At 53.0% G+C, this 10648-nt stretch overlaps 1 protein-coding gene across 1 annotated transcript; it reads left to right on the forward strand.

Annotated features, from left to right (window-relative positions):
• The first annotated feature begins 6 nt into the window (after window positions 1–6).
• KCND1 (potassium voltage-gated channel subfamily D member 1) lies at window positions 7–10217 on the forward strand. Its single transcript, XM_066357326.1, has 6 exons — window positions 7–2848; window positions 4926–5088; window positions 5187–5270; window positions 5357–5455; window positions 5725–5975; window positions 8803–10217. Exons 1-6 carry the CDS (start codon window positions 1728–1730, stop codon window positions 9032–9034), a joined length of 1950 nt encoding a protein of 649 aa, XP_066213423.1. The 5' UTR covers window positions 7–1727; the 3' UTR covers window positions 9035–10217.
• The last annotated feature ends 431 nt before the right edge of the window (window positions 10218–10648 follow it).

Consider the following 10648-nt stretch of genomic DNA (forward strand, 5'->3'; position numbering starts at 1 on the left):
GAGTCCAGGAAAGAGGTGGGGAGAACTGGCAAAGCTCCCTACCACCCCCATTTTCCAGATGACGCGACTGAGGCCCAACCAGCTTTGTAGGAGGCGGAGTCTCCCCAGGGTCCCTGTCAGGCAGTCCTAGGGGAGGGGGCTCTAAGCCACGAGGCCCCTCCCTGCCTCTCCATCTCCCGGCAAGCTCAAAGGGGCGGGGAGAGAGCCGGAGGAGGAGGAGGAGGAGAACTCGGGCAGCTCCGCAGAGGGGGGCAGGAGCTCCGGTGTTCGGTACCCCAGCCCCTCCGCTGTTGCCGCTGCTGCAGTGGGGACACAGGTGAGGTCGGCCCTATAGGGAGTGGGAGGGGGCCACTGACAGCGCTGTCCTACCCTCCCCTGCTCCAGCCCCTACACCCTAGCCCATCCTGGGACAGTTCCCAAGCTTCTGCTGGACCTTGTCCTTCCAGGAACCCAGCCCCCTCCCCAGTCTGTGCTGCCTTCTCTCCCAGGCCTGACTGTGGCTGCTTCTCTTACTTCTGCTGCCGCTGCTGCTACTGCTGCTGCCCAGCGCACGCCCCCAGCCCCTCGGGGTGTGGTTTCCCCACACCAGCCCCCAGTAGTGGGAAGCAGCCTGATCTGGCCTCCGTCTTCAGACTCCTGCAAGGTCCAGCAGCCCCCCTTCCTGGAGACACACCCATCTCCCTTTCAACATCCCACTCTGATCTCCAACTCATTTTGGGGAGAACCCCCACTTTCTCTTAGTGTTTTTGGATTCTCTGGGTTTGGGCCCAACTTCCAATTGAGCTGCAGCCCCACAGGATTCCCCAGGCCCCTTTCCTGTCCCTGGAACTCTTGAGAGGGTGGACCAGGTTTTCTCAGTCCCCCTAGATACTACTCTCCCCCAGACACCTCTCCCTCTTAGAAATCATCTAGCCCCTTATCTACCCCATTAGGTACCCCACTCCCTCCTCCAGCCCACTGGGGCCCCATCTCTCCTTCCTTCCTCAAAACTCCTGTAGAAAGTAGACACCCCACAGGCTCTTCTTGGCCGCTCTAGGCACTCCCAAGACACCTCAGCCTCTTTACAACCTTCTGGCTCTACAGACATCCCTTAGATGCACCAACCGCTTTCTTAGATTCAAGAAGTGACTCCAACCCCCTTACCTTTCCCAAGAAGTCTTCAGAGTGTGGACCACTCTCCTCACCTTTCTCATCCTCCCTAGAACGCCTCTCCAGAAACTCAGCCTCTTTCAAAGAACTCTGGTCCCATTTCTACCCCTCTGGATGCCCCAATCCCCTCTCCAACCCCGCTAAATAGTTCCAGTTCCTTCTTCATTCCCTCAGAACTCCTGAGTGTGGACAGCTCCCCAGTGTTTCTTGTCTCTACCAGACACTCCCAGACATCTCTCAGGCACATGCTGACCCTTCTAGAATCATCTTAGTCTCTCTAAAATCTCCCTCAGATCCTTCTGTCTCTCTAGACACCCCCTCTCTGCTCCTTTCCATGTCCCCTAGCCACCTCTCAGCCCCTCAAGACACCTCCCAAGTCCCTCCCAGACCCTCTAAATGCCCCCCAAGCCCCTGTCCCTGTCTCTAGTTCCTCCTCCAGGTTCCTCTTGGCCTCTCTAGACATCCCCAGTTTCCTTGTGCGAGTGGCCCAGGGCCCCTCGAAGCCCCCACCACCCTGGAGATAGCCACATTGTCCTAAAGGCCACGCCCCGAGACTCCAAGGCCTGGGGCGCGGCAGCATGGCGGCAGGCGTGGCCACGTGGCTGCCCTTCGCGCGGGCGGCCGCGGTGGGCTGGCTGCCCCTGGCCCAGCAGCCGCTGCCCCCGGCGCCAGGCGTGAAGGCGCCCGGAGGGGATGAGGTTCTGGTGGTGAACGTCAGCGGAAGGCGCTTCGAGACCTGGAAGAACACCCTGGACCGCTACCCAGACACCCTGCTGGGCAGTTCGGAGAAGGAATTCTTTTACGACGCCGACTCGGGCGAGTACTTCTTCGATCGCGACCCGGACATGTTCCGGCACGTGCTGAACTTCTACCGCACGGGCCGCCTGCACTGCCCGCGGCACGAGTGCATCCAGGCCTTCGACGAGGAGCTGGCCTTCTACGGCCTGGTGCCTGAGCTCGTCGGCGACTGCTGCCTGGAGGAGTACCGGGACCGCAAGAAGGAGAACGCGGAGCGCCTGGCGGAGGACGAGGAGGCCGAGCAGGCCGGGGACGGGCCGACCCTGCCGGCCGGCAGCTCGCTGCGCCAGAGGCTCTGGCGGGCCTTTGAGAACCCGCACACCAGCACCGCGGCCCTCGTCTTCTACTACGTGACCGGCTTCTTCATCGCCGTGTCGGTCATAGCCAACGTAGTGGAGACCATCCCGTGCCGCGGCCCCGCGCGCCGGCCGTCCAGGGAGCTGCCCTGCGGCGACCGCTTCCCGCTGGCCTTTTTCTGCATGGACACGGCCTGCGTGCTCATCTTCACGGGCGAATACCTGCTGCGGCTGTTTGCCGCCCCCAGCCGCTGCCGCTTTCTGCGCAGCGTCATGAGCCTCATCGACGTGGTGGCCATCCTGCCGTACTACATCGGCCTTTTCGTACCCAAGAACGAGGATGTCTCGGGCGCCTTTGTCACCCTTCGGGTGTTCCGGGTGTTCCGCATCTTCAAGTTCTCCCGGCACTCACAGGGCTTGCGAATTCTGGGCTACACGCTCAAGAGCTGTGCCTCTGAGCTGGGCTTTCTCCTCTTTTCCCTTACCATGGCCATCATCATCTTTGCCACTGTCATGTTTTATGCTGAGAAAGGCACAAACAAAACCAACTTTACCAGCATCCCTGCGGCCTTCTGGTATACCATCGTCACCATGACCACACTTGGGTGAGTGCAGACCCTGTGTTGGTAGCTGCCCAATCAGTCAATTACCCTCACCTTTTATGTAAAAAAAAAAAAAAAAAAAAAAAAAAAAGTTAGGTAAATGATCTCTGTTTGAGTTTGCTCATCTGTAAAAACTGAGGGAGCTGGACTAATCTTCGAATTCTGCCCAGCTCTGACAATGCTTTGATTTTCCAGGTCAAGAGACTTGAGTTTAAGGATTGTCTTAGCTGCACTTTCTGTTGACCTTGTGTTCTCTGGGCCTGTGTTCCCCTTGTAAAATGAGAAATGACGATCCCTTTCTAGGGGCTTCAGTGACATCGTGGTTGTGAAAGTTCTCTGAAAGTTTCTGGTGCGGGATAGATAGTCACTGGCTTTCCATCACCCCCTTTACTGTGTTGAGGCCCCATGGCTCATGGGGCACTACCTTTGTGGCTCACCAGAACAAGATATATATATATATTTTTGTATTCTTCTGAAGCTGGAAACGGGGAGAGACAGTCAGACAGACTCCCGCATGCGCCCGACCGGGATCCACCCGGCACGCCCACCAGGGGCAACGCTCTGCCCTCCAGGGGGCGATGCTCTGCCCCTCCGGGGCGTCGCTCTGTTGCGACCAGAGCCACTCTAGCGCCTGGGGCAGAGGCCAAGGAGCCATCCCCAGCGCCCGGGCCATCTTTGCTCCAATGGAGCCTTGGCTGCGGGAGGGGAAGAGAGAGACAGAGAGGAAGGAGGGGGGGTGGAGCAGCAAATGGGCGCTTCTCCTATGTGCCCTGGCCGGGAATCGAACCCGGGTCCCCCGCACGCCAGGCCGACGCTCTACCGCTGAGCCAACCGGCCAGGGCCAGAACAAGATATTTTTAGCATCATTTTTTTTACTGCCAATCCTTGAAAGAAAATGGTTGGGATAAAAATATCAAATGGAACACCAAACTCATGTTGTTCTTAGAGACACTGTCTAGGGCAGAGACCATGAGCCTTTTCTAGTTTCCATTGCCGGGAATTATGTATACAGTTGCTCCTCAGTATCTGTTGAATGCGGCAGTTGGGCTTGTTCAGTGCTTTCACACAGGTACAGAAAAATTGATTTGAGGTTTCTAAGGAGTAGAAATTAATTCTGGTTGGAAGTTCAGGATGAGGTTGACAAATACTGGGCCTTGAGAATGGATTGGAACCGGGTGTGTTGATGCTTTTTACCCTATTCTGTCTTTACAACAACCCTGAGAAGGTGGGCAATTGCCCGTGTCTCCTAGTTGAGGACACAGTCTGAGATGACACATCACAGAGCCAGAAATGGCCAAGTTGGAGAGACTTTTAAATGAGTCAAAATAAAGAAATAAGGAACAGCATGGGGGTGGGGGGGGGGGCACGGCTTGAGTTAAAAGCCTAGAGGCTTAAGACTGCAGAGGCTGCACTTTTGTGGAGGGGATCTGATTGGTCCTGTGGTTAAGACAAAAGTATGCTGTGTAATCTTGAGCAAGTCAGGGAACCTCCCTGACTTTGCTTATCATCCTCTCTGTGAAACAAGGTGGCAAGATTGACTCTGCTCCATCTCCATGGGAGGGGTGATGGCATGTAGAAAAGGAAAGGAGAGTTTTAAAGCCTCCCCTATTTTTTCATATGAGGACAGTTTCAAGCTTTCCCCTAGGGGAATAGGAAGGGGTCCTACCTCAAGAAGGTAAGACAGATGCAAGGAAAACTAACAGCGCTGCTGCCACGACTCAGAGCCCTTCAGCTGGCTTGTGGTGGAGAACTCTCTCCCCAGGAGGCTATGTTTATTCCCTGTGACTTCCTTCTTTTCTCCTATGCTTGGTTGATATTCATAGATTTCCAGCTGAGTCAAATGTCTGGCACATAGCTCAGATGGGAGCATTAGAGGGTAGGGGCAGAGGGCCCATTTCTCATTGTACCCCTACTAGTGGCCAGAAAAGTCATCCCTCACATTTTACAGAGCAAGAAACAGGCTCAGAGTTCAAGGGCCTGGCCAGCAGTTCAGAGTCAGTTGGGTTGAATGAGATGCAGTGGAGGACTGAGGGGTGGGTGGGCACTTTTCTTAACCTTGGCTTAATTCCTTCGGCCCCAGATATGGAGACATGGTGCCCAGCACCATCGCTGGCAAGATTTTCGGATCCATCTGCTCCCTCAGTGGTGTCTTGGTCATTGCTCTGCCTGTGCCAGTCATTGTTTCCAACTTCAGCCGCATCTACCACCAGAACCAGCGTGCTGACAAGCGCCGAGCACAGCAGGTGGCTGCATCTTCCATCTGAGTATCTCCTATTCCCTCCCACCCCAAGCCGGTCAGTCACCTCTTGTGTTTACACGCCTCTCTCTTTCCTCTCTGTAGAAGGTGCGTTCAGCAAGGATCCGGTTGGCCAAGAGTGGTACCACCAACGCCTTCCTGCGGTACAAGCAGAATGGGGGCCTTGAGGTGGGTAGGTCCCAGATCGGGTTGGGCGTGAGCAGTGATGGGAGCAGGAAGGTGCTGACCTCGTTTCTCTGCTCCATCCGCTCCAGGACAGCAGCAGTAGGGAGGAACAGGCACTGTGTATCAGGAACCGTTCTGCTTTTGAGCAACAACATCACCACTTGCTACATTGTCTAGAGAAGACAACGGTGAGGCCTAACAAGAAGTAGTGTGGCAGAATAAAGGGGATCTCTCTGCCACCAAGCCAACTCCCTCTCTATGTCGGAGGCTCACTACTAATTGTGGAAGTCATGCAGGGCTTCCTGGAAGAGGCCCGGTAAAGCTAAGCCTTGAAGGGTGGGTAAGGGAAGGGAAGAGAGAGTGACTTTCAGAAAAGAAGCAACAACCTAAGCAAAGGCCTGGTGCTGGGGGCAGTTCCTGTGTGGTGCCCGTGACCATGTCTCCCTTCTTCCCACAGTGCCATGAGTTCACAGATGAGCTAACCTTCAACGAGACCCTGGGTGCTGTCTCGCTGGGTGGCCGCACCAGCCGCAGCACCTCTGTGTCCTCCCAGCCAGTGGGGCCTGGCAGTTTGCTATCCTCTTGCTGCCCCCGCAGGGCCAAGCGCCGTGCCATCCTCCTTGCCAACTCTACTGCCTCAGTCAGTCATGGCAGCATGCAGGAGCTGGACACCCTGGCAGGGCTGCGGAGAAGCCCTGCGCCTCAGAGGTAAGTAACCCTCACCAGCTGGCCACTCCTAGGAGGCTCAGAGCTTGCATAGAAGGTCTGAGATTTCATGACTCCAAGCCTCGCAAGTCAAGTTTGAACCCAAACTCCTCCATGCTGGGAGCTTGGGCTTATCTGGTCTGGAACTCCTTGTTCTTTATTCATTCTTTCAACAAACATTTATTGAGCACCTACTATATGCCAGGCACAGTTTTAGGTACTTTGGAGTTTAGAAGTTTAGGAATTGAGTTCACTTTATTTTATTTATTTTATTTTTTTTAATTTTTTTTTTTTTGTATTTTTCCGAAGCTGGAAACGAGGAGAGACAGTCAGACAGACTCCCGCATGCGCCCAACCGGGATCCACCTGGCACGCCCACCAGGGGGTGATGCTCTGGCGATGCTCTGCCCCTCTGGGCATCGCTCTGCTGCGACCAGAGCCACTCCAGCGCCTGGGGCAGAGGCCAAGGAGCCATCCCCAGCGCCCGGGCCATCTTTGCTCCAATGGAGCCTCGCTGCGGGAGGGGAAGAGAGAGACAGAGAGGAAGGAGAGGGGGAGGGGTGGAGAAGCAGATGGGCGCTTCTCCTGTGTGCCCTGGCCGGGAATCAAACCCGGGACCCCTTGCACGCCAGGCCGACGCTCTACCACTGAGCCAACCAGCCAGGGCCAGAATTGAGTTCACTTTAGGCAGTGATCAGAACAGGCAGAAATCCCTGACCTTCTGGAACTTATATTCTGGTGGGATGTGACCATTAATAAACAAACAGATACACAGATGATGTCTTGTGTTAAGTGTCAAGGAGAAAAATAAGTCAGGGATGGGGGGTAGAGAGAATAGAACAGGGTGTGATGTAATTTTAACCATGTGGTCAGGGAAGTCTTTGCTGAGGTGACAGCTGAGCCAAGATCGGAAGGAGGTGAGGGAGTAAGCCACATAGATCTCTAGTGGAAGAGCTTTCCAGGCAGAGCAAATAAGCCTGTGCAAAGACCTTGAGGCAGGAATGGGCCTGTGTGTCTCTCACAAAAGACACAGCCAAGAAGCTACGTGAGTAGAGTGGAGTGAGTGAAGGGGAGAGTGGTAGGAGGTAAAATCAGAAAGGAACAGGGACCAGACTGTGTAACTCTTATGGTAGACTACTGTAAAGACTTAGGCATTGTAAGGGGTAATCATAATAGATAACATTGCGTGTGTGTGTGTGCGCTTATTATATTCCAGGCACTATTCTGAGCACTTTGTATCATTTATTACCTCATTTAATCTCCGCAAGAACCCTATGAGGTAGGAAATTACAGCAGGTCCTTGAATTATGTAATTTTGTTCAGTGTTTTTTTTGTTTTTTTTTTAGTTTTTGTCCTTTTTTTAAAAATTATTATTTTTTATTCATTTTTAGAGAGGAGAGAGAGAGAGACAGACAGGGATAGAGAGGAGAGAGAGAGAGAGAGAGAGAAAGGGGGAGGAGCTGGAAGCATCAACTCCCATATGTGCCTTGACCAGGCAAGCCCAGGGTTTCGAACCGGCGACCTCAGCATTTCCAGGTCGACGCTTTATCCACCGTGCCACCACAGGTCAGGCGCGTTTTTGTCCTTTTTAAATTACAGTTTACATTCAGTATTATTTTGTATTAGTTTCAGGTGTATAGCATAATGGTTAAACAATCATATACTTTACAAACTGTTCTCCCCAATATTTTGAGTGCCCACCTGACACCATGCATAGTTATTACAATATTAATTGACTACATTCCCTGTGCTGTACTTTACACACCCATGACTATTTGGTAACTACCAATCTGTACTTCTCAATACCTTTACCTTTTCCACCCAGTTCCCCAACCTCTTCCCCTCTGGCAACCATCAGCCTGTTCTCTGTTTCTATGAGTCTGTTTCTGTTTTGTTCGTTCATTTATATTGATCTTTAGATTCTACATATAAGTGAAATAATATGGCATTTGTCTTTATCTGACTTATTTCACTTAGCATAATATTCTCTAGGTTCATCCATGCTATAGAAAATGGTAAGCTGTCATTCTTTTTTATGGCCAAGTAATAGTCCCAACATCATTTTGTTATAACATTGATGAGATGACTAGAACTCTAACCCTTGTTTTTTTGTTTTTGTTTTTGTATTTTTCTGAAGTTGGAAATGGGGAGGCAGACAGACTCCTGCATGCACCCGACCGGGATCCACCCAGCACGCCCACCAGGGGGCAATGCTCTGCCCATCTGGGACGTTGCTCTGTTGCAACCAGAGCCATTCTAGCGCCTGAGGCAGAGGCCATGGAGCCATCCTCAGTGCCCGGGCCATCTTTGCTCCAATGGAGCCTTGGCTGTGGGAGGGGAAGAGAGAGACAGAGAGGAAGGAGAGGGGGAGGGGTGGAGAAGCAGATGGGAGCTTCTCCTATGTGCCCTGGCCGGGAATCGAACCTGGGACTCTTGCACACCAGGCCGACGCTCTACCACTGAGCCAACTGGCCAGGGCCATAACCCTTGTTTTTATCAATTAGCCTATGGTAAAATTCGTTTTGCTGCACATCATTTCACTTAGTCACAGACCCTGTTGATGATGTTAAGTGAGGACTTATAATTATTCCCATGCTTCAGATGAGAGAAAAGAGGGGTTTAGAATGGTAAAAGCAGGACCAGGATTTGAACCCAGGACTGCTGACTCCAAAGCCCCCACTCTGGATTATGTACCATAATAATTGGGGTGAGGGGTCCCATTTAGTATAGTGCCAGAGATCCAGTAGCCACTCAGTCAATGTCATGATTGCTGTTGCAAGTAATTAGGTGACTTTTTAAGAACCTTCCATCTTCCCACCCTTATCCACAGCCGCTCAAGCCTCAACGCCAAGCCCCATGACAGCCTTGACCTGAATTGCGACAGCCGGGACTTCGTGGCTGCCATCATCAGTATCCCTACTCCTCCTGCCAACACCCCAGATGAGAGCCAGCCTTCTTCCCCTGGTGGTGGTGGTGGCGGTGGGGCCAGCAGCACCCTTGGGAACTCCAGCCTGGGTACCCCTTGCCTCCTCCCTGAGACTGTCGAGATCTCTTCCCTGTGAGGGGTGGTCCTGCCCATCCAGAGAGGGCCCTCTTGATTCTTGGGGACTCCTTTTTAAAGCCATATTGTGGGGAAGCAGACAGGAGCAAGCCTGGGGACCCCTTCTGCCCCCCACTGAGAACTATGCAATGGAGTTTCATGGAATGGCCCACCTTGTGGGGGATGTAGCCAGGGAATGGGACACTTCCCCCACTCCAGTTTTCTTGGTGAGAGCTGACTTGCCCTCAGGCCCGCAGCCTCCTTGCCCAAGCACACTGGGACCGGACCTCTCACCCTGTTTGGCCTCCTGCATGCTCCTTCTCCCCTCGGGCCCTCAGGCTTCCATCTGAGCTCTGAGCTCTGGAGAGAGAAGAGATGAGATTTCCTCTTCTCTCTTCTGGGCTTTGGAGGTTTGGGAGTTCAGAGAAGGGAACCATTACCTCTGAAATGGCCTCGAAGAGAGGTCGCCACCCTCCACAAGGCCCAACAACACCCAAATTCCAAAGCTTGGAATGCAACCACAGGCTTTAAGGGCTGTGGCCTCAGCAGTGACCTTCTACCCGCAGGCCTTAGCTCAGGGGTCAGGCTGCCTCTCCCAACACACACTGATAGCACAAACACTACCCTGCTTCCCTAGCTGCTGGAAACAGGTACTGGTAACCTCATCCTCCACGGGCCCCCAGCAAACTCTAGCAATAGCAGCTTTTGCCGTGACATTATGCAAAGCCTCTGCCCAGTTTGCTGCAGCATTTACATCTGCCCTAATCAGAGGGGCCACTTCTCATACTCCTCTTTCTCTCTCCTCTGGTTCGCTTCCTTCCTGGGTTGGGCTGGAGTCTGGACTGGCTGAGATAAGCACCTAGCAACCAGCAAGGGCTGGGCTGGGTTTGGAGATCAAGAGCTGATTCCGTGTTTTTGGGCAGGATTCCAATTCCAGAAGCATCAGGGGCTGAAGCCTGGGTTGTTCTTGAACTCTGGGATTTGTAGGAGGCAGGAAGAATTCCTTTATCTCCTCCTCACCCCAACACCACCTTTTCACATATCCCTCTCTTCTCTCTCTTGGGTCACCTTCCGGAACTCTGTGTTTTCTCTCAGGCTGATATCTGGCATTATCTCAGGTTCCCTGTCCCCAGCACTGTCCCTGTGGAGCTGGTGGATGACAAAGATGTAGTTTCCATCAGTCAATAAAACCGGAGAGGAGAGATGAGGATGAGTACCTCCTGTCTCTGTGGGTTTGGGGGCCGGGTTGAGCTGGGGAGTTGAAAATACTCTGATTTCATTTCCTTTCAACAAGTAGAAGGGCTGGTGTGGTTAAAGGTATGGGAGGTAGGGTGGTGACATGTTCTGGAAGACGGCGATCTAGGAAAAATGAAAAAGGGGTTTTGAACTGTTGGCTCTCTAGCCAGCATGGCAGGCTAGGAGGTCCTGAGACGTGCCTTCTTGGACATCATCTGCTCCAGCTTATTCACAGACACGGAAACTGAGACCCAGAGCAGCTCATGCTTGGTTAAGGGGAGATTTAAACCCAGGTTTCCTGATGGCAAATAGCTCTGAGTTGAACTGTGATGAAAAGTATCTCTCAGTGTGGCAAATCTCCCTTCCTTGTGGATGTCCCCTACATTTTCCCTTCTGGGCC

This window comes from Saccopteryx leptura, chromosome X (assembly GCF_036850995.1).
Source record: "Saccopteryx leptura isolate mSacLep1 chromosome X, mSacLep1_pri_phased_curated, whole genome shotgun sequence".
Classification (NCBI taxonomy): domain Eukaryota; kingdom Metazoa; phylum Chordata; class Mammalia; order Chiroptera; family Emballonuridae; genus Saccopteryx; species Saccopteryx leptura.

Excerpts from the sequence above, each read along its gene's own strand:
- KCND1 (XM_066357326.1), top strand. The coding sequence starts at position 1,728 with ATGGCGGCAGGCGTGGCCACGTGGCTGCCCTTCGCGCGGGCGGCCGCG. Across the intron at positions 2,849-4,925 it reads GTCACCATGACCACACTTGG|ATATGGAGACATGGTGCCCA; the intron begins GTGAGTGCAGAC and ends CTTCGGCCCCAG. Across the intron at positions 5,976-8,802 it reads AGAAGCCCTGCGCCTCAGAG|CCGCTCAAGCCTCAACGCCA; the intron begins GTAAGTAACCCT and ends CCTTATCCACAG.